Source organism: Microcebus murinus, chromosome 18 (assembly GCF_040939455.1).
Source record: "Microcebus murinus isolate Inina chromosome 18, M.murinus_Inina_mat1.0, whole genome shotgun sequence".
In the NCBI taxonomy this organism is placed as follows: Eukaryota; Metazoa; Chordata; class Mammalia; order Primates; family Cheirogaleidae; genus Microcebus; species Microcebus murinus.
Window position 1 is genome coordinate 3823012 of NC_134121.1, and position 24329 is coordinate 3847340.

The 24329-nt window shown below is 45.6% G+C and overlaps 1 protein-coding gene and 1 pseudogene across 6 annotated transcripts in view; one reads left to right on the forward strand and one right to left on the reverse strand.

Moving 5' to 3' along the window:
- Window positions 1-2826: 2826 nt before the first annotated feature.
- Window positions 2827-24329, reverse strand: part of SPECC1 (sperm antigen with calponin homology and coiled-coil domains 1) — a 277492-nt gene continuing 255989 nt past the window's right edge. For all 6 annotated transcript variants that reach the window (XM_075994027.1, XM_075994025.1, XM_075994026.1 and 3 more), the window contains 2 exons: window positions 5737-5810; window positions 2827-3084 (listed from right to left, as the gene is read on the reverse strand). In XM_075994027.1, the coding sequence (XP_075850142.1) occupies window positions 3024-3084; window positions 5737-5810 (135 nt within the window). In that variant the 3' untranslated portion in view covers window positions 2827-3023. The remainder of the gene's footprint in view (window positions 3085-5736; window positions 5811-24329) is intronic.
- On the forward strand, window positions 10804-18716 carry LOC105856310 (protein LYRIC pseudogene; annotated as a pseudogene).

A 24329-nucleotide genomic window follows, 5' to 3' on the forward strand; every position in this document is an offset into this window, starting at 1 on the left:
GACAGTTCTCTCTGCTCACTGCGCGCAAGAGCTGAGACATTGGCTCCTGACCTCGGCGCCCCTGGTTCCCGGGCTTCTGGACGACACCACTGGCCTCCGGGTCTCCGGCTTGCAGACGGCAGACTGCGGGACTTCTCGCCTCCACCATCATGTGAGCCAGTCCTTGTAGTACATCTCACTCCCTGTCTACCCACCTATCTTTCTCCTGCTGGGTCTTTCTCTCTGGAGAACCCTAATATAGCTCGGTAACTATCACCAGGAAATAGAGAAAGATTCCTCTGGATTTTGATGGGAAGAGGAAAACAGAAAAGATGACTGTGGCAGAATAATGGCCCCCAAAGAGGTCCACACCCTGGTCCTTGGAACCCATAAATGTGTCCTTACACGGCAAATGGGACTCTGTGGGTGTGGCTACGGCTGGGGACAGGAGAACAGCCTGGGCCGTCCAGGCAGGCCCGACCTGCCTGCACAGGCTCTCACAAACAGTGTCCCGCTGCGGAGGGTGCGCAGAGGCGTGGCTGGAACAAAGGCCACAGAGAGGTGGCCTTGCTGGCTCCGAAGACAGAGGCCAGAAGCCAAGGGACCCTGGGCCTCTGGAGCCTCCCCTGTTGCCCCAGAAAGGAACATCCAAAAAGTGGTATACATAGTGGCCCAGATGGACAAGTGGGAGGGGTGACAGGGCCCTTTGGCCAACCCTGCAAGATGCCCAGGCCAAATGTTTTTATGGCATGTTTTTCATAATCTAGAACAGTCTTGCTGCGGTTTTAGTAGGACAGGTGAGTTAAGTTATATTGACTTCATTGAGAGTTTGGAAGGCTCAGAAATTCTGCTTGGAAAAATACTGTATTATTTCACTATGATACCAGATATAATAATGTTAACAAGGAAAAAAATGATGAAGCTCTTAGGGTGGTCAGTATTCGAGTTTCTCCCCATTTCCTGTTTGCAATTCTGGGATTTTTGTCATCAAGCTAGAAAATGCTAGAAATGATTGTTCACAAGACTGGCTACAGCCCCTGAAACCAGGCTGGATGTGAGCCATTTATTCTGCACAGTTTAATAAGGAATTCACAAGTCAGAACGAAAGTGAGTGGCAGCTGGATGTTTCCACCAATTGATCAGAAATTATCTGTTATGCATCAGGTTGAGGTGTCAAGAGCAAATATGCAGCTACACTTCCAAGCTCAGAGTGAGCGATAGGGTGCACAGGGTGAGGATCCGAGCGTGTCTCACCCAGAGGACAGAGAGCCGGCTGCGAACAGGGGTGCAGGGTGGGCGAGTGCTGGGGCTACCCAGTGCCCCTGAGCAGCAGGACCACTGCCATGGGCACCCACGGTGAGCACCGTTGGGGCTCTCACCCAGTACCTCACCTCACACAACCACTGCCTGGGGTGGGCGTGCCCTCATGGCGGGGTGAGGAGCTGGGGCCAGAGAGGCTATGGAGGATGCCCTTGGCTTCAGTGTGGCCAAGTGGCTGCGGCAAGCCTCGGCTGCATGCCTGCAGAGTGGGCGCCAGCACAGCTCAGGCACGTTGGGGACCAGGCCCACGGGACAGGGCCCTCCCCAGTGGGCCTGCAACAAGGGCAAGTGAGGAAGAGATCCTCACCAGAGCCGAGGCCCTGGCCATCCATACGGCGCCCGCGTGCACATGTGTGTGCGGGTGCTGTGCACAGGCCGAGCAGAGGGGGCCCGCCGCAGGTCGCCAGATGCTGAGTGAGTGACACCTGGTGTCTCCTCAGCACAGTCTCTCCTGTCACCTGGCGGCCCGAGAGGGGATGAGCGGTGGCTGCTGTCCTGGCCTGGTGACAAGTGACAACCCTCTTCGGGTACCGTGCTTGTCTGAGGGGACAGAGAGGCCCCAGCAGCCAAAGGCCAGGGCAGGGGAGCTTCCCAAATCCTTCCTGGGCTGCCGGCCCAAGCCGCCAGCGAGTCAGGGCGTGGCAGTGGGGCGAGCCGGCCAGCCTGCCGGCTTGGCATCTGATTATTGAAAGCTGGAAGCCCTTGAGAGACTGCAGGTGCAGAAAGTGCCATCTGGCCCGCCCTTCCTCCACGTAGCAGGCCATGAAAGTCCCCTTAAGATGCCTTCCCCAACCAGGTGAGAAAATGACCTTTCTCACCAGGGCCCGGGAACTGTGCAAACCGACCCGCTGACGAGACCCCTTGTCTTCCTCGAGCTCTGCACCCCCCGTGTCTCCTAGTGACGTCCCAGAATTCACTGCCTCTAGCCAGACTGCTCTGTCCTGTCACTTCTTCACAAATGTATCACTCTGTGTCACACAGTATAAAAGCTTCCTGCTCTGGCCATTTCTTCCCGTCTGCACTCTCTTGAAGAGCCATGCACATGTAAAAATGAGCAGAACTTGTACACTTTTCCCTTCGGGTCGATTTGCGTCCCAGACCAAGCCGAGAGCCCACTTAGAGCTGAACTGGGTAGAGGGGATTTCCGGCCGCCCCTGCGGTGGCCTCGTGTGACACCTGCGAGCTGGCACACTGGCGTCCCTCTGATAAGTTATCTTCACATGCCTCCTCCATCTTGGCACAATTCCCTCCTGCTTAACCCCCCCACCGTGGTCCCCAGGGTCTCAGTCGGCATTTAGTCACATGCACGACCCTGCGCACACCGCAGCCTGGCAGTGTCCCTCGCCTGCAGCCTAGTGGGACCGTCCTCTGCGGAAATTCCAGCGTTTCCTGCAAGATCAGCTGCAGCGTGGACAAGAGCTGACAGGGAATGTGTGCGTGAAGACGCTGGTTTGAAAACAGAGTCCACGTAAGTTCAGCACTTTAAGAAAATATTAACAATAAATGTCACTGGGGAAAAGTTCTAAATCAGACAGAAACAAAATATATTTATTAGAAATATTACACATCATACACTTTCCCGTTGACAGTTAAATACATGTACGTCAGCACGTCGCGCCCCGACAGTGCTTGCACGATCTAGCGTGCTCTTTACAGAAATGAGCTGCAGACGCGCGTCAGCGGCGCTCCGCGAGCGCACCTAGAGCTACGAGCGGCACAGGACGTCACGGGTTGGGCAGCGCTCTAGCCTGGGTCCGAGGATGAAACACCAGTGCATTCGGGTGACTGTAGATTTAAAAATAATTTTACAAAGGCTGCTAGGTCATGTCCGTTATGCATGTCATTGTCAGGCTATCTCGAAATGGCACTTGAGCTTGGGAATGGTGAGAGCCACCGCTGGGTTTGGCAAGGGGTCTGTATCTGGCGCGAGAGCGCTCCGTCTCCGGCCTGCGCCTCCAAGAGGAGGTGGGGGGGCGGACGCCTGGGGGTGTCGTGTCTAACAGCCATGGCATCTCTATGACAGCTGCAAAACAACTGAAGGAAAGACGAAGCAAAAGGCTGACACTGTTTTTGAAGTGAGAGGGGACTAGGACAGGAGAAGCTCCTCAGAATGTTGTCCCTGAGGGGTGGGGTCAAGGTGCTACCATCAGTCAATAAAATTCAGTCCAAGAAACAACCCACAGTGCAGAGAGCCACACACCTCTTAAAAGACTCCTCCACTCTTCTGGGCCTGCATTTTGCAGCTGTCTTTTACATAAAATTTATACATTTTTCTAAAAAGGGATCTGCAGAACCAACAATTATAAATGACCAGGTGTTGGCTGCGGGAAGATGGAAAGAAACTTGGTTACTGTGGACTCCGACAGCCTCAGGAGAGAACACTGGGAACGGTGCAAGCTGCTGAGCAGATGAAAACATAAGGTGCTACTTTGCTTCCTCAGTTTACTGACGTTCCACGTTCACCTGGTACTCTGAGCTCTCCTGTTAAAAAGGGACCTAAAAACCCTCCCCTTGGTCCAGCCCGGGTGGACCTGGCTGTGCTGGAGGGCCTGTCCCCTGCATCCCTGAGGCCATCAGTCATGGCCCCAGGACGCTGGCAGATCCAGACCTGCCCCGAAACACCGTGTCTCTATGGACAGGACACGCATTCCTCCTCTACACATGTGCCCAATGGCAACGAAAATGGCAGTCAGGGAACCTCCTTGAGTCACAAAATTAACTTGTACACGGCCTTTCTTTCATATGACATTTCTTTCCTTTTTAGCCCACAGGGAGCAGTGCACAAACAAGGATGGGTGAGTCTGGCCAAAGCTGGTGGCAATGTGGGCTCCCAGTGGAGAGGGCTGGGAGCACCCAGTGTGGAGGGAGAGACATGCAAAACACCCGCCATAAAGACTGCTCTTCCAGAGCTGCTTCGAGATCTGTCACACAGGATCAGTCAAAACAGATCTGGTCAAAACAGAGAGGCACAGCGCTCAAGAGCTGGGCGCCCACACAAGGCACCCTTGCCCTGCAGAGGTTCTCAACACGTGCGCATTGGCGTGTCTCAGGAAACTTGGAAAATATACAGAATACATTCCTGGTCCCCGTCCAGATGTCCTGAACCAACTGATGGGCCCAGGAGATGCTGACATCCGCTCACAGCGAGGCTCTTCTCCCAGGGCAGCTGGAGGGAGGGCACAGAGCCCACGCTGCTCCCAGCCTGGGCCTGGACCTGCACCCTCCCAGACCTGGCTCTGAACACGTGGGTCCGATCAGCAAGCAGAGATTTACTTTAAGCGATAATGGCAGCACTTGTAACTCTCAGTGACTTATTGCAAGGACGGTCCTTTGTCAGGGGGGCACTAACGCAGCTCTGTGGCACTTCAAACATCAAGTGATAGGCACCACGCATTTGCCTCAACGGCCTGGGCAAACTGCGCAGAGGAACACCAGATGGTTACCTGGGCTGACCGAGCACTTCTGAAGGGACTGGGGCAGCTCTGGGGAGGGCTCTGCTGCCACTTGGGGTAGCCAGCAGGATTTCAGGGAGCACTATAAATGGGGCCATCACTGTCCACCCCTAAGGGCTCCATTTTGCCATGCAAATGTAGGAGGCCCGCTGCAGCACTACAGAGTAGGCCAGTCTGGGCAGGATGTGGGGGGGATCGCCATCGGCCCATGGTCCCGGAGTCATGGGTGGTCGGCCGAGCTGTGCAGAGCCGTGAGGACCGGCTCCCTGCGTGCGCAGTGTGCATAGGGTGTGGCTGAATGGGGACAAAAGTGTGGGCAGAGGCTGGGTCTCCCAGTCGGCGTGAGTGGCCTGCTGCGTGGTGGCAGCTGTGGGCACCTCACAGGGCCTTCTGCAAAGTGTCCTGGGGCTTCACTTTTGCATTGCTTTTGATACAATAAATCAGAGACCGCAAGATCTCAAAAATGTAATCAAGTTCTAGGTTTTAATGTTGTTACCTAGAACTTGAGCACATCGCCCACAAAGGGCCGATGAGTTTCAAGGTTGCCCCGGAGCAAATGCTTCCTTTTCTGTGTTTTGTTTGGTGTTTTTTCGTGTTTTTTGACCAGGAGTGAAGGAGGTTATTTAGCAAGGGCAAAATTTTTATACAGGCAGAAGTCAGGATATTTTTAGCAAAAAAGAGACTGATCTGGAGGTGCTGTTCATCATCAATCTGCGTGCGGACGTCGCGTCAAGCCACCCATGGAGACGGGAAAGGAGCCCGCGGGGACGCAGGCGCGGAGCAGGGCAGCGGCCCTCCGGCAGCACCGCAGCCCGCGGCGCATCTGCGTCTGAGCGGGAGCGCCGGCCCAGCTCCGCCGGTCGCCTGTGTGTTGGCCCTCTCGGACTGAGCCTTCATTCGACGCCCAGACGCTGGTGGACAGTGGCCGGGGCCTTTCGGGACAGCCCAGCGCAGGCGGCTCAACGGCGGCTACGTCTCAAAGTACCTGTAGATCTGGGCCACGCACCGCATCACGCTCTGCCAGTCGGGCCGGTCCGTGCACAGCATCTCGCCGAGCTCCTGCAGGGGAGGGACAGGTCACAAGGGGACAGCACGGACCCCCACTGCGGACGCAGTCCGGGTGGGGCCTGCGCTGCCCGGAGGCCGCACGGCGGGAGGTGACGGCCCCAGCGCTGACTTCGAGGAGCTGCGCGCGGGAAGAGCCCTTTCCTCCGCTCCCTTGGGAGACGCCGCCCTGTCCGCCACAGAGACGTGGCCTCCCCCCCCCCCCATCTCTTTGAATGACAGCATTAACAGACGTTTTGTAAAGAAAAGCGACTGGTAATTTCACTGTTGAAACAATTTCCGCTTTTCTAGGCCACACCTCTGGCGTCCAGGGCGTCCGCCTCAGCGCCCCTTGTGGCGAGCCGCCCGGGAGCGCCCTCAGGCCGCGGGCTGCTGTGCGCGCCCTTCTGTGGGTTAGCGCCTCCAGACACACTCCTAGGAGTGGGACTGCCACAGGAGCCTTGACCAGTTTAAAATGCAGCCATTTACTGTGCGGCGTGAAGTGTTATCATTTAGTGTGGGGTTTTTTGCTAACTTACTGCTTTTCCGCCTTTTATTGCTAATTTGCTAGTCTTTATTTATTTATTTTGCTGATGTTGAAGTGCGTTAGCACTAAACACGCATAAGCAGGAGGCCAGAAAGCGACCGGCAAGGGAGTGGGCGCTCCGCTGCGCGCTCGGTCCAGCTTCTGTGCCACCAAACATGTTTAATAATTAACTTTGGGACTGGATATGGATTCTTGTGTGGTCACAGGGGACAGGAGGAAAGGGCCCTGATGGGAAGCCAGAGGCAGAGCTGCAGGGACAACACAGGGCGGGACTTGGCACATCTGTTCCTGGGCAGTGACGGAGCTGGCCGAGGCTGTTAATGAGCCATTTTCCTCTCGTTCAACAACATCTAGATAGACTTTACTGATTCTGCTCCTTGGTTACGCTAAAAAATTAACAGCATATCATTAGTCGTGGGGCAGGGTGGAAAGGAGCAAGTGGAATGAACAGTCTACACAGACATACCTGGAGCAATTTTAAAAGAAAAATCAAACTTTCACAGAATACAAGAGTACAAGGTCTCCTTCTGCTTAGACAGCTGCAGTCCTGCCTGTGCACACAGACTGGTCCCTGGAAGGCTGAAACCCTCACAACAGAAGGGCTGCAGATATGACGACATGAGAAGAAGCGATGAAGAGCAGAGCATGCTGCTTTGGAGACATGAGCTCTGAGGGAGGAGGGAAAACCTTCCTCTGTAGGGTGGGAAGATACACCTTCAATTTCAGAGAGGATTCATAAGTCCAATAAATAGTCACAGTTTTGGCCGGTCACGGTGGCTCACGCCTGTAATCCTAGCACTCTGGGAGCCCAAGGCGGGTGGATCGCTCAAGGTCAGGAGTTCAAAACCAGCCTGAGCAAGAGTGTGACCCCGTCTCTACTAAAAATAGAAAGAAATTAACTGGCCAACTAAAAATATATAGAAAAAATTAGCCGGACATGGTGGCGCATGCCTGCAGTCCCAGCTACTCGGGAGGCTGAGGCAGGAGGATTGCTTGAGCCCAGGAATTTGAGGTTGCTGTGAGCTAGGCTGATGCCACGGCACTTTAGCCCAGGCAAGAGAGTGAGACTCTGTCTCAAAAAAATAAAAATAAAAAAAAAGTCACAGTTTTACTCAGACTATCTTATATCCTTGACCCTAACAATAATTGAATTAAGAGTAAGTTGGTACATTGTTAACATCACATTTAAAATTTTTTGAAGAAATATTTTGGACATTTCAGGAGAAAGAGTATGCTGCATTAGTTACAATCTTATAATGCATGGCATCTGTTTGAATTAGTAGTTTAAACCCTTCCAAAAAAATTACCAGACACATACAATTTTACTGGTGGATTCTATCAAATACTTAAGAAGAAATAATACCAAACTCTACACAATTTCTTCCAAAACACAGAAGAGGAGGGAATACTTCTCAACTCATTCTACAATGCCAGATAATCCTATAGAGACATTACAAGAAACTACAGAACAATTTCTCACATGAACATGGACATATAAACCCTTATCAAATATTAGCAAATTGAATCCATTAATCTATAAAAAGTATAACACATTATGATTGAGTGGGGTTATCCCAGGAACATAAGCACAGTTAAATATTCATAAATCTATGTAATTCATCATATTAACAGACTAAATAAGAAAAACCATATCCTATCAACAAAGAAAAAGCATTACACAAAATTCAACAGGGATGATAGTTTTTATTCTTGATAAAAATTCTCAAAAAACTAGGAACAGAAGGGAACTTGTTTTACCTAGGATAATATGCATCAAAAACTAACAGCTGGCATCACACTTAATAGTGAGAGACTTGAATGCTTCTCCCATAAAATCAGGAAGAAGACAAGAATGTCCTCTCTCACTTGTCCTATTTAACATTGTACTGGGTTCTAGCTAGTGCAGTAAAACATGAAAAGAAAAAAATGGCATACAGATTGGAAAGGAAGAAGTAAAACTGACTTTATTTGCAGATATCATGATTGTCTACATAGAAAACCCAAGAGTCTACACATAAGTTTGGCAAAGTTTTAGAATACAGAGTCAGTATACAAAAGTCAACTGCTTTCCTATATGCCTGAAATGAACAACTGGAATTTGTAATAAGAAAAAAAAATTACCATTTACAGTAACACCAAAAAAACAGTATTAAGGTCTAAATCTAATGAAATATGTGCAGGATCTATATGCGGAAAACTATAAACACTGATGAAAGAAATCAAAGATCTAAATAAATGGGGATTATATTGTGTTCATAGATTGAAAGAATGAGCACTGTTAAAATGTCAGTTCTTCGCAGTTTGATCTATAGATACAATGTAATCACAATCAAAATCTAAGCAAACTTTTTTGTGGATATTGACAAACTGATTCTAAAATTTAAAAAGACAAAGGTACTAGAATAAACCAATTCTCAAAAGAAGAACAGAGTTAAAGGACTAGATTTCAAGATTTCTAATAAAGCTATATTAATCAAGACAGTGTGATATTGGTAAGGGACAGACACTTAGAACCACACAATAGAACCACACAAATATAGGCAACTGATTTTTGACAGAGGTAAAAATGCAATTCAACAGAGAAAGGACAGTCTTTTCAACAAATGGTGCTGAAACAATTGGATGCCCATATTCAAAAAAGAAAAAAAAAAGCCCTAAAGCCATACTTTATAGCTTACACAAAAATTAATTTGAAATGGATCACAGACCTAAATGTAAAATGCAAAATTATAAAAGTTCTGGGGAAAAATATAGGAGAAAATCTGTGTGGCCCTGGGTTTAGCAGTAAGATTTTCGATACCACACTGCAAGCATGGCAAAGGTCAAGAAAGAGAAAACTAATAAACTGGATTTTATCAAAATTTAAAACAGAGAAAGATATTGTTGAGAGAATAAAAAGACAAAGCCACAGACTGGAAGAAAATATCTGAGAATCACATATATGATAAAGGGCTTATATCCAGAATATACAAAAATTTTTTTTTAAATTCAACAATAAGAAAATAATTAAAAAATGAGCAAAAGCTCTGAATGGACACTTGGCCGAAGAAGTTGAGCTGGCAAATAAGCACCTGAAAACCAGTTCAGCATGGTCTGCAGAAGGGACATGCCAAGTAAAGCGAGATATTCTTATGTACATATTAGGATGGCTAAAACCTGAAACGATGGCCACGCCCAGCACTGGCGAGGAAGCAGGGCACCGGGAACTCTCTTTCTTGTGAACTCTCACTGTTTACAACTGAAACCATAACTACAACAAGAAGCCATGTCATTTATGGGATCATTTTTGCTTTTGCTTTTTTTAAGGCAGGGTCTTGCCACGTTGCCCAGGCTGGAGTGCAGTGGCTGTTTGCAGGCTCAATCCTGTTACTGATTGGCTCAGGAGTTTTGACTTGTTCGATTCCAACCTGAGCTGGTCCCCCCTCCTCAGGCAATCTGCTGGCTCCCCTTGCAGCCCTCCCACCTCAGCCTCTCGAGTGCTGGGCTTAAGGTGCACACCACCACACCTGGCCATTCACAGGATAATTTTTGTGATGTGAACACAAATTCTACCAGAAGATGAGTTCACTCAGTAATTTTCCACACAAGAAAAGCAAACACACAGGGAGGCAGCAAGTGGAGCACCAGAGCTGAGACGAGGCGTGCTGAGCACTTGTGAAGAGTCGATGAGGGGAGGGTCTCGGGTAGGGTTCACCCTAGAAGATGCTTTCTTCCCTATTTCATGCTAACGTAGGCCTTTCTCGGTTAATTTTTGCTAAAGGCTTAGCTAAGCACTATTCACATAAGAGAAGAGATGAATTTAGTAAAGTTCTTGCATATGTGTGTATCTAGATAAAAATGCAGCCTAACGTGGATAATCATAAAAAAATGATACGCATCTTATGTTTTTCATTTTAACTTGAAACATACTACTATACTTATTTGTCTATCTAGTGAGTTCTGGCCTTTTATTTGAGCCTGGTCCAAGGCTGGGGGTGTGAAGGTACCTTTCTTTAAAAAGCCAGTCCTAGATACAGGGGTCTAGAAGTTCTAATTTGTTTTTGTTTTTTTAAAGTGGAACAAAATTTAAGGAAATCTGTGAAGAAACTGACTGCAGAATCCATCTAGATGTTTACAATTGCTTCCAATCTTTTTTACAAATCCTTTCATTGTGAAACAGTACATACAAAAATGAATACAAAATAAAAGTCCATAATTTAATGAATTATTACAGACCAAATATTAGAATGTAATGACTACCCAAATCAAGAAGTAGCACGGTGCATCCCAGAAGCCCCTGTGGGCCCCTTCCTATTTATAGCCTGCCATGACAGTTGCCATGTGTGTCTTTCAAGAACCTTCTACAGCATTAATCTGACAAGCAGAAGCAAGCTTCTACTGTGCCTGTGAAGCTGATTCTGAACTTAAGGGCTAACTCTGAGTGACCGTGGACCCTTTGTAACCGGCACCTCAACCGACAGCATGGGGTGGTACCCACCAACGGGATACTGAAGTCAGAACAAGCAACATGGAAGAGACAGACTCCAGCCAGGATAAAAACGAACTTGGTCTGGAAAATACTGGCTGCTGATGAACAAAATGTGGTGTGCGTGTGCGTGTCTGTGTGTGTGTATAAAACGGGATACTCTTCAGCCTCGCTAAATCATGGATGAACCTGAGGACACTGCGCTAAGTGAAATAAGCCAGTGGCAAAAGAAAAACACTGTGCGACCCACTCGTCTGAGGTAGCTGGAGCAGTCAAGTTCACACAGACAGGAAGCAGACTGGGGGCTGCCAGGGCCTGGGGGAGGGGAGCATGGGGCAACTGTGTGCCGGGTGCAGAGATGCAGTCGAGGAGATGAAAAGAGTTCTGGACGTGGAAGGAGGTGGCTGAGTATGAATGTGCTCAATGCCACCGAACTGTGAACTAAAAATTGTTAACATGGTGAACCTTACACGTATTTTACCATAATAAAAAATAATTCAAAAAAAGATACAGCTTCTTGCTCCAATGAGGGTCCAATGAGCCTGGACGTGGGAAATGCCCAGAATGGTGCCTGGCACATAGTAAATGTGAAAAGAATGGTTTTCATGTAGTTAAGGTCAAATGAACCATTTAAATGAAAATTATCAAGTCTTCCCTGCAGGGCAGGCCAGGGAACCACCCTGACAGTTTCATGCAATCCTGAGCTGTGATGCACTCCCTCCACAGGGCACCTGAGGAGCGTAGCCTTGTGTGCAGAGCCTGTCCCAGTGGGCACTCTGGCTTCTCACTGGCAATGGCCTGGTGTGGCAGTGTCCCCATACTAAGACACAGGCACAGCAGCCCCGGAGGACAGACATTCTGATTGTTCTCTTGTTTCTGTTTTGAGACAGGGCCCCACTCTGTTGCCCAGGCTAGAGTGCAGTGGCATCATCATAGCTCACTGAAGCCTCAAACTCCTGGGCTCAAGTGACCCTCCTGCCTCAGCCTCCTGAGTAGCTGGGACTACAGGTGTGCACCACCATGCCTGGCTAATTTTTCTGTTTTTTGTACAGATGAGGGCTTGCTATGTTGCCCAGGCTGCTCTCAAACTCCTGATTTTAAGCGATCCTCGTGCCCTAGCCTTCCAAAGTGCTAGAATTACAGGTATGAGCCACCACACCTGGGCTATGGCTGCTTTTCATGGTAATGGCATGGCGCCACATACCCTCTCTCACCTGATTCTTTCTGAAGGGAGTCCTCACACTTTCCATCTGGTGGGCTAAGACTCTTTCATTATATAGTGGTTGAGGAGGAACACTTTCTAAAATTTGGGGAACACTGTAGAGCTTCACTTTTTAAAGATCTTATCCTTGCTAATATGCTATGCCCAGAAACTTATATCTGCTTGAATATACACATATAAAAGTTTCCCTGCAGAATCTAACAATGGAACTTGATCAAAAATTTGGAATTATTACTACTGTCACTTCTGATTGGGTGTAGTTTTAAAATGTCATGTGTAATTCAATGTATTATTTTTCAATCCACATCAAGTATTGAAAAGTAAACTTAAGAATGCAGGAAATTGGAGACTGGAGCAAGATGGCGGACAAGAAACACTGACAGAGTATCTCTGCAGAAAAGAGAGATTCTAAGAGAAATTAGAAGGAAGCAGCAAGCAGATGAGCATACACTGGACTAGGGTTGGAAGGAGGGGTACCTGAGACCACGGGAGGAGGTTGAGGAGGAGAACTGGAAGCACAGACCTGAGTAGCCTGGAGACCAGCGGCAAGGGAAGGTGAAGCCGTTAACTTTCCCCTCCCCTGCATCTTGGACTGCTGGTGGGCTCCCCAGAGGTTGGAGAGACCTGCGGACACCAGCCCAGAGATGGCCACCGCCAGAGAGCGGTAAGCCAGTAGCGGACGCAGCTCTAGGCCGAGGGGCACCTCCCTGTGCACAGACCCGAGCCACGAGGCAGGCGCTATATTGCTACACTCTCCCCTCCGCAGACCCTACCCGCAGCTGCAGAGACAGACAATATAGCCACCAGCAGGAGGCACCTCCAGGGAACAGGACCTTCCCCTTGTGGGGCCCTACAGCTGACTGAGGGGAACTCAGACTGTGAGCTCCCTACCCGCCAGCCCTCCCAGGTGCTGCTGGCATGGTGACCCCAGGAGAACGGGGCAGACCCTGAGGCTGAGAGATATAGACCCAGATTGGGCTCCCCATGGGTGACTTGGGACCGGCACTCCTCTCCCTGGTGGGGATAGGGATTGAACTCTGGGGCCCAGAGGTCAGACCTGCAGACCAGATCCCGTGCACCAAGGTCTCGCATTGCGCAGGGCACAGAAGGGATATCCGTGAACAGCCTACTAAGGTGTGTGTGCCTTCAGGGGCAGATCAGCGTCCTAGAGGGCAACCCTCTTCCCAAAGGGAGGCCGTACGCCCAGCCCAGGTGGGGTTCCTGTGCAGGGAAACTCCCCGCTGGCATCACAGTCCGGGGAGGCCTGGTGGTGTGTGGTCTGGCCTGCTGGTAGAGGCCCAGGCGGAGCTGGGGAGGGTGGAAAGAAGCGAGGCCAGCTCCAGACTGCAGGTCTCAGACAGCCCCACCCCCACACGCAGACTTTCTGGCTGAGCAGGGCCATTCCAGCCCCTCCCTGACAGCTTTTCCTGAAAACAGAGAACAGAACTTTGACCCCTGCTGACGACATTGGTGGTGCCTGAGGGCAGGCTTACCCAACCCAGCTCTGCCCAGACTCTCTCCTAGACCAGCCCTCACTGAGGGAGAGAAAAGGACACACCTGTAAGTCCCAGGGCCCCATCCACCACCTGAGGCACCAGAGTGCCTCTTCAGGGGAACAAGAACTGGACACAAGACCCAAAAACAACAGTGTAGCCTGCTCCTCTGAGCAAGTGCCACCTACTGACAGGGAGGACATCCTGCACACCCTTTTCATGGCACCTACTGACTCATCATACAGGGTGTAGTCGAATCTCACCCACAAACACCACCTACCAGCTCAGAGACTAAATAGGGCGTGTCAATACCCAAATGAAAACCTAAAGGCAAGAAGCAACAACTGATCCAGACGGGAAGAAATCAGCGAAGGAACTCTGGAAATATGAAGAACCAAACGGAAAGCACACCCCCAAAGAGGAGCAGCACCTTAGAAATGGACACCAACCAAAATCAGACCACTAAAATGACAGAAGAAAAATTTCGAACATGGATCGTAAGAAAATTCAATGACTTGCAAGAACAACTGGATAACAAACACAAAGAAAATGCAAAATGATTCCAGGACCTGGAACACAAATTCACTAAAGAAACTGAAACAATGAAGAAAAATCTAACCAAACTCCTGGAAATGAAGAATCAATTCAGGGAACTAGAAAACACAGTGGAAAGCCTCAAGAACAGGGTAGATCAAACCGAAAGAAGAATCTCAGAGATTGAAGATAACACCCTCCAATTAAATAAATCAGTCACAGAGATAGAGCAGAGAAACAAGAGAAAAGAGCAAAGCCTACAAGAGATGTGGGATTATGTGAAGAAACCTAATGTGAGGGTCATAGGGTTACCAGAGGGGAAGAAGAAAACAAACACTCAAGGATTGGACAAACTATTTGAAGATATAATAGAGGAAAATTTCCCAGGCCTTACTAAAAATCTCCAGATACAAGTTCAAGAAGCTCAAAGGACTCCTGGGAGATTCAATGCAAACAGGAAAACCTCATGACATGCTGTCATCAGACTGACCAAAATATCAACTAAAGAGGCCCTTCTATGAGCTGTGAGATGAAAGAAGCAAGTAACATACAGGGGAAAGCCAATCCGAATAATGCAGGACTTCTCTACTGAAACCTTACAAGCAAGGAATGACTGGGGCCCCATTCTCATTCTTCTGAAACAGCTTACAATCTTATTCCCTGCAAAACTAAGTTTTGTATATGAAGGAGAAATCAAGACATTCTCAGATAAGCAAAGACTGAGGGAATTCACCAAGACAAGACCAGCCCTTCAAGAAGTACTCAAAACAGTGTTAGCCACGAATCAGCACAATAAGCACTCACGAATGTAAATCTACTCAAAAGTTAAAGATCAAAGCCCAGATACTACAATGGCTCAAGAGAGAAAACAAAGCAACAATGTTCAACCAAACATAATGAACAGAAATCTGCCCCAGCTATCAGTTATCTCAATAAATGTGAATGGCTTGAACTCCCCACTCAAGAGACATAGGCTGGCTGAATGGATAAAAAAACACAAGCCAAGTATCTGCTGCCTTCAGGAAACACATCTAACCTGCAAGGATGCAGTTAGACTACAGGTAAAGGGGTGGAGAACAATATTTCAAGCAAACGGAAGCCAAAAGAAAGCTGGCATGGCGGTGCAGATTACAGATAACTTAGTTTTTAAATCAAAAAAGTAATAAAAGACAAAGAAGGTCACTATATAAAAAATAAACAAAATTGACACAACTTTGGCTAGACTAATGAAAAGCAGAAAAAAAAAGTCTCTAATAAGCTCCATCAGGAACAATAAAGGAGAAATTACAATGGATGCCACAGAGATACAAGATATAATTCATGAATACTACAAAAATACTATGCACACAAACTGGAAAATGTGGAGGAAATGGACAATTTCTTAGAAACACATAGCCTCCCTAGGCTCAACCAGGAAGAAATAGAATTCCTGAACAGACCAATATCAAGTACTAAAATTGAAACAGCAATAAAAAACCTTCCTAAAAAGAGAAGTCCCAGACCAGATGGTTTCACACTCAAATTTTACCACACCTACAAAGAAGAACTGGTGCCTATCCTGCAGAAATTATTCCACAACATTGAGAAGGATGGAATGCTCCCCAACACATTTTATGAAGTGAACATAACCCTGATACCAAAACCAGGAAAGGATGCAACAACAACAAAAAAATTCCAGACCAATATCCCTTATGAATATAGATGCAAAAATTCTCAACAAAACCCTAGCCAATTGAATCCAGGTGCTTGACAAGAAAAATAATCCAGCCGGGCATGGTGGCTCACGCCTATAATCCTAGCACTCTGGGAGGCCGAGGCGGGGGACTGCTTGAGGTCAGGAGTTTGAAACCAGCCTGAGAAAGAGTGAGACCACGTCTCTACTATAAATAGAAAGAAATTAATTGGCCAACTAATATATATAGAAAAATAAAATTAGCCGGGCATGGTGGCACATGTCTGTAGTCCCAGCTACTTGGGAGGCTGAGGCAGGAAGATTGCTTGAGTCCAGGAGATTGAGGTTGCTGTGAGCTAGGCTGATGCCAAGGCACTCTCTCTAGCCTTGGCAACAAAGTGAGACTCTGTCTCAAAAAAAAAAGAAAAGAAAATAATCCATCACAATCAAGTGGGCTTCATCCCAGGGATGCAGGTATGGTTCAACATATGCAAATCTTTACATGGAATTCACCATATACACAGAATGGTCAACAAAATAGACATAGATGGGGCTGACCTAAAAATGATAGAAGCCATATATGACATACCCACAGCCAGTATCATACTAAATGGGGAAAAACTGAAAGCATTCCTACTTAGAACTGGAGCAAGACAAGGTTGCCCTCTATCTCCACTTCTATTCAACATAGTGCTGGAAGTCCCCGCTACAGCAATCAGACAAGAGAGCAGAATTAAGGGCGTCCAAATGGGAGCAGAAGAGATCAAACTCTCACTCTTCGCTGATGACATGATATTATACCTAGAAAACCCCAAGGATTCAACCAAGAGACTCCTTGAACTGATAAATGAATTTGGTAAAGTCTCAGGATACAAAATCAATACACAGACCTGCGCCCACGTGACCAGCGGTCGTCCCGGCGGGCTGGATCGTGGCCCAGCCGCCATTGTTCCTCCCGGGGAGGACGGCGGGGCCTGGCGCTGCGGGGAGACGCCGCTGGGGACGATCCCTCCCGCCTGCCCGCTCCTCCCGCGGCGGGGAGTGAGGCTGACTAGGGGGAACCTGGGAGCCCCCCGCGCCTCCCCGCAGCGACAGCGGCCAATCCGGCTGGCCTGAGGCCGCCCGCCGGCCCTCCTGGCTTCCCTCGACGAGCCCACCGCGTCTCCGCGCCCAGCGTCATCCTGTGAGTGCCTGCCGGGCGAGGAGGCTGGGCCGGCTGCGGGAAATGCTGTCGGTTGGCCTAGGCTTTCTGCGCGCCGAGCTGGGCCGCGACCTGGCCGGGAGAGCACGCCCGCAAGCGCCAGCGGGAGGCGGCGGCCCTGCCGACCTGGCCCTGCCGAAGAATCTCAGAAGCGACGAGCAGAAGAAGAACCGGAAGAAACTGACGGAGAAACCCAGACCAAATGGACGGACTGCTGAAGTGGCTGAGGATGGAGTCCGAACTCCTCAAAGTGTAACAGCAAAGCAGCTACCAGAGATAGATAAGAAAAATGAAAAGTCAAAGAAAAATAAGAAGAAATCAAAGTCAGACGCTAAAGCAGTGCAGAACAGTTCACGCCATGATCGAAAGGCAGTTGATGAAGGCGCCTGGGAAACTAAAATTAGTCACAGAGAGAAACGCCAGCAACGTAAACGTGATACGGTGATGACTGATTCTGGTTCATTGGATTCTACTATCCCTGGAATAGAAAATACCATCACAGTTACCACCGAGCAACTTACAACTGCATCATTTCCTGTTGGTTCCAAGAAGAATAAAGGTGATTCCCATCTAAATGTTCAAGTTAGCAACTTTAAGTCTGGAAAAGGAGATTCTACACTTCAGGATTGAATGAAAACCTCACTGTCAATGGAGGAGGCTGGAATGAAAAGTCTATAAAACCCTCCTCACAGATCAGTGCAGGTGAGGAGAAGTGGAACTCTGTTTCACCTGCTTCTGCAGGCAAGAGGAAAACTGAGCCATCTGCTTGGAGTAAAGACACTGGAGATGCTAATTCAAATGGAAAAGACTGGGGAAGGAATTGGAATGACCATTCAATATTTTCTGACATTGGGTCTACTGCTGAGCCAGTTTCTCGGTCTACCACTTCTGATTATCAGTGGGATGTTAGCCGTAATCAACCCTATATCGATGATGAATGGTCTGGGTTAAATGGTCTGTCTTCTGTTGATCCCAGCTCAGACTGGAATGCACCAGCAGAAGAGTGGGGGAATTGGGTAGATGAAGAAAGAGCTTCAATTCTAAAGTCCCAGGAACCGATTCATGATGATCAAAAGGTTTCAGATGATGATAAAGGGAGAGGGAGCACTTCCAACAGGGAAGTCTAAAAAGAAAAAGAAGCAGCAAGGTGAAGATATCTCTCTTGCTCAGGACACAGAAGAATTAGAAAAAGAAACTAAAGAAGAGCTTCCAGTAAATACCTCTAAAGCCCGTCCAAAACAGGAAAAAGCTTTTTCCTCGAAGACCATAAGCACAAGTGATCCAGCTGAAGTACTCATCAAAAATAGCCAGCCTATCAAGACTCTTTCACCTGCTGTTTCTACCGAGTCATCTGTTATTTTATCAAAAAGTGACTCTGACAAGAGCTCTTCCCAAGTGCCACCGATGCTACAAGAGACAGAAAAATCCAAGTCAAATACCAAGCAAAATAGTGTGCCTCCTTCACAGACCAAGTCTGAAACTAGCTGGGAATCTCCCAAACAAATAAAAAAGAAGAAAAAAGCCAGAAGAGAAATGTGAATTTTTTTCCAGAATTGGACAGACACGTGTTTGCAAACACTGTCTTGAAGATATGCTGTTTATGCAATTTGTGAACATGTGCAGAGTTTTATATAAATTTAAACCAATTTTTAAAACAAAACTGTGAACACAACCACCATAAAAATGGAATCAAAGGAAAATTAATTTATGAAATTAAGAGGTCAGCAGAATATACTACAGTGCTGGAAGACACTTGGGAAAGTCTTTTTAATTGAACAAGAGTGATCTTAATTTAAGAATACTATCCTGGTTTTACAACAGTGCCCTGTTTACAACAGATTGTGCCTTAACTCATCTGCAGTCAAGGAATAAAGGATTCTGATTAGAAAGAGGGTTGCCTACAAATTAGTAGGCAACTCCTTGGATCTTATGCACAGAACTTGTACCATTTCAATCTGTTTTATGCTTAAATCAAAGTGCTTTGATCAACTGCATAATCTGCCATATCTTTACATATTTGTTGGTTGCAATTTGTATTAAAGGAAACACAGTGCAAATAAAAAGTCATTTATCATTTATTTAACTAAACTGTCATAGTTTAGTTTATAATTTTTAAAAAGTTCTTAATTAAAATATTGAAAATGCAGTTGACACTTGTATGGCTTATGAAGTTATTTTTTTTTATTTTTTTTTTTTTTGAGACAGAGTCTCACTTTGTTGTCCAGGCTAGAGTGAGTGCCGTGGCGTCAGCCTAGCTCACAGCAACCTCAAACTCCTGGGCTCAAGCGATCCTCCTGCCTCAGCCTCCCGAGTAGCTGGGACTACAGGCATGCGCCACCATGCCCGGCTAATTTTTTTTATATATATCAGTTGGCCAATTAATTTCTTTCTATTTTATAGTAGAGACGGGGTCTCGCTCTTGCTCAGGCTGGTTTTGAACTCCTGACCTTGAGCAATCCGCCCGCCTCGGCCTCCCAAGAGCTAGGATTACAGGCGTGAGCCACAGCGCCCGGCCTGAAGTTATTTTTGATAGTCTTACATTACTTGAATTGTTCAAAGTACAGTATATTTTAAATTAAGAAAAGTAAACTATATGTATTTGTTTTATACATTAAAGGGTCAGACTCACAAACAATGCTCTTGTTTATGATTTGAAAACTTTCAGTCAAAATCCAACTTACATTTTTCCTTTCCCTAACAATTACTTTTTCCAGCATCAGCTCGCCTTAGTTACTGATACTTTTTGACTTTAAAAATGAAATCCTCACAAACTTTTAGTAAATGATGGAGAATGAAAAACTAGAGTCAGACAGCTTTAATTGACATTGTCAAGACCTCCAGTTATCAGGAATACATTTTTTACTGCCTTAACCTGTAGTGCATAGAATATGCATCAATTTCTTGAAGGGGATTCGTGTTTTTATAAGAATGTTCATGTAATTATTGCAACTGTGGTCAAATAAGGAACGTTTCCTGCTTGAAACTATAATGATTTAAATGATGTGTGAGATGTTTCACCATTTTCAGGCACTGTGTAATTCTATTGTAATAAACTGGCAGGTATCTTTGTAACTAAAACAACAACAACAAAAACAACAATCAATACACAGAAATCAGAGGCATTCATATACACCAACAACAGTACAAGTGAGAACCAAATCAAAGACTCAATTCTCTTCAAAATAGCAACAAAGACAATTAAGTACCTAGGAATATACTTAACTAAGGAGGTAAAAGACCTCTACAGGGAGAACTATGAAACACTGAAGAAAGAAATAGCAGAGTATCTAAACAGGTGGAAGAATATACCATGCTCATGGGTCGGCAGAATCAACATTGTTAAAATGTCTTTCTACCCAAAGTCAATGACCTACAGAGTCAATGCAATCCCTATTAAACTACCACCATCATTTTTCACAGATATAGAAAAAATAGTTTTACGCTTCGTATGGAACCAGAGAAGACCCCGTATAGCAAAATCAATCCTAGGCAATAAAAACAAAATAGCAGGTATCAATTTATCAGATTTCAAACTATACTACAAGGCTACAGTAATTAAAACAGCTTGTGACAGGCACAAGAACAGGAACATTGATCAGTGGAACAGAGCAGAGAACCCAGATATAAAACCATCCTCATATAGCCAACTAATCTTCGAAAAGGCAAACAAAAACATACACTGGAGGGGGGCGGGTATATACATACATAATGAGTAAGATGTGCACCATCTGGGGGATGGTCATGATGGAGACTCAGACTTTTGGGGGTAGGGGGGAAATGGGCATTTATTGAAACCTTAAAATCTGTACCCCCATAATATGCCGAAATAAAAAAAAAAATCAAAACATTCCCTAAAAACATCAGGTGGTCAGATTTAGACCACAGTTTGTGAAATTCTACCCACATTCTTCCATTCCAGTTTTAAAGAAATCAAATTAGCCTCTGATGGGATTTTAAGTCATTCTTGTGGAATGGGCTGGGGGAGAGAGAACAAGAAGATATTTGTCTAATGGCATGGCAAAGATGAATTAAACTGAAAATACTAAACTTTACACGCTAGAAAGTGCCATTGCAAAATATTCATTACTGGACTACGTATTTAATGAGTGTTCATTTAAAGTTAAAAAAAAAAAAACCTTTGAAAACTTAATAAAAGATTTGTTGCTTACAACTGGGAAAAAAAAAAAAAAAAACATACACTGGGGAAAAGAATCCTTATTCAATAAATGGTGCTGGGAAACTGGATAGCCACATGTAGAAGACTGAAACAGGACCCACACCTTTCACCTCTCACAAAAATCAACTCACGCTGGGTAACAGACCTGAACATTAGGTGTGAAACTATTAGAATTCTAGAGAAAAACGTTGGAAATACTCTTGTAGACATTGTCCTAGGCAAAGAATTTATGAAGAAGACCCCCAAGGCAATCACAGCAGCAACAAAAATAAATAAATGGGACCTGATCAAATTAAAAAGCTTCTGCACAGCCAAAGAAACTGTCAAGAGAGCAAACAGACAACCCACAGAATGAGAGAAAATTTTCTCAAGCTACACATCCGATAAAGGGCTGATAACTAGAATTTATTTAGAACTCAGGAAAATCAGCAAGGAAAAATCAAACAACCCTATCAAAAAGTAGGCAAAGGACATGAACAGAAAATTTTCAAAAGAAGACAGAATAATGGCCAAACATATGAAAAAATGCTCAGCATCTCTAATCATCAGGGAAATGCAAATCAAAACCGCAATGAGATATCACTTAACTCCAGTGAGAATGGCCTTTATCAAAAAGTCCCCAAACAATAAATGTTAGTGTGGATGTGGAGAGAGAGGAACACTCCTACACTGTTGGTGGGACTGCAAACTGGTTCAGCCTCTGTGGAAAGCAATATGGAGATACCTTAAAGCGATACAAGTAGATCTACCATTTGATCCAGCAATTCCACTACTGGGTATCTACCCAAAAGATCAAATGACACTCTACAAATGGGACACCTGCACTCAAATGTTTATAGAAGCACATTTCACAATTGCAAAGGTATGGAAACAACCCAGGTGCACATCAATACATGAGTGGATTAATAAAATGTGGTATATGTATACCATGGAGTACTATTCAGCTTTAAGAAACAATGGTGATCTAGCACCTCTTGCATATTCCTGGATAGAGCTGGAACCCATTCTGCTAAGTGAAGTATCTCAAGAATGGAAAAACAAGCACCACATGTACTCACCAGTAAATTGGTATTAACGGATCAATACCTCAGTGGACATATAGGAGTAACATTTATCAGGTGTCGGGCAGGGGGGAGGGGGAGGAGGGGATGGGTATATACAAACATAATGAGTGAGATGTGCAACGTTTGGGGGATGGACACGCTTGAAGCTCTGACTCGAGGGAGGGAGGGGGGCATGAGCAATATACATAACCTTAACATTTGTAACCCCATAGTATGCTGAAATTAAAAAAAATGAAAAAAAAGAAAGAATGCAGGAAATTTCTATTCTGTTGATGGTATAAGTTGGTTAAATTTGTCACAAACATTCCTAAAATGCTTTTGAGATTAATTATGTGGTGTCAGTGGCTCCTCACAGACCATGTGCACAAAGGCACTTGCTGGCTCTGACAATTAGGACGAGATGATCTCATTCACTTCCCAGCTCACTAATAATATTCTAATATTATTAGAATATTAGATGAAAATTAGAAGAAAGTATTTAAACGGAAGTAAATATTAACTACAATAGTAAAAAGAAAAATATATTCTGTGTATAATATTAATATAATCTTCTAACAAGTTCTTATTATTTCTTTGATCCTTCCATAAACTGTTGATACGTGTTAGTCATACTTTCTGGAAGGAGATCGCTGTTGCCCCCCCTTCATCAGATGTGTGAATTCCTTGTTCCTTTTCAAATTCTCTGGACTTGTGTATACATGATAGAGATATCTATTTCTTAAAGATTTAGAAAAGTTTGGGCTTATTGGGACTTTTTGTGTGTGAGACATTTTAAACAATTTTTTTATTTACTAATTTTTTTTTTAGAGATGGGGGGTCTCACTAATGTTGCTCAGGCTGGTCTTGAACCCTTTGCCTCAAGCAATCCTCCTGCCTCAGCCTCCCAAGTAGCTAGGACTACAGGTGTGTGCTACCATGCTGATAACGAAGAAAAAACTTTTTTTTGGAGAGACAGGGTCCCAATATGTTGCCCAGGCTGGTCTCAAACTCCTGGATTACAGGAGTGAGCCACTGGCCTGGCAAATTCAACCTCTTTGATGGTGAAAGTTCTATTTCTTTTTGAGTGAGTTCTGGAGGAATATTTGCATTTAATATTTGAAGAAATACGTTGATGTTTTCCTAGAAAACTGTTGCAAAATTATATTTGCATAACATTGTTCATAGTACTAAGATTTCTATGACAGCTTTACTTTCACTTTTTCATTTCTCAGATTCCCCACATCTTCTGAGGATTATAAAATTTTATCTCACTGTTATTTCAAGTTAGATATTCCTGATCACTAATGAGACTGAACATCTTCAAAATGTTTATGGGCCATTCGTGATTCTCTTCTTTGACTGGCCTATTCTAACCTTTGATAATTTCTTACTAGGTTATATTTTTATTAATGGTTAGTAGAAATTTTTTATAGGTTATCTGTCTTGACTTTGCTTTTTCTGCAGTTTCCTTATGCTGTGTCTGGATAGATATTTTCTTTTATTCATCCTGCTTGAGATTCAAATCTGTGGACTCTTTCACCATTCTGGAAAAATTTTAGGTACCATATCTTCAAAGATCGTCTCTAGTTCATCCTGTCTATCCCCTTCTTCTGGAATTCCCACTGGACATTGGACAGGGACATTGTCTGATTTTATCTTCTGTCTCTTAAGTTCTGTGACAGACACTATGACTTGGTTAACCCAACAGTCATTCCCAACCTCTCTCTCCCTTCCAGGCTTCCCACTGAAGAAGCTAAAAAATGTTACACTCACTTCCTCAAATGCCCTTGCAACTGGGGTGGCCATGCCAACACAGCACTGCCAATTAGCTGGAAGAACCCTGGGGGGATCCTTTTACCTTTCTTGCCAAAGGGGAAACAGGTGAGGTAGTTGTTCTCTCTCTTTCCCTTTCTTCCTGCTGTGCATGTGGAATTGATGTCTTAAGCTTAGGAGCCACATTCAGCCACAAAAGAACAAGTATGGGGACAAAAAGCCAATAAAGATGGTGGAGAAAAAAGACACGCTGGGGTCCTCGATTTCAGCATTAAGCAGTGAGTCAGTCTGGAAACTACCTTTGGACTTCTTGTTTAAAAAAATTAGCATCTTTATGGTTTAAGCAATTGTTAGTTGGGTTTTCCGTTTCTTGAAGACAAACACATACTAATAAAACCTTTCCATGA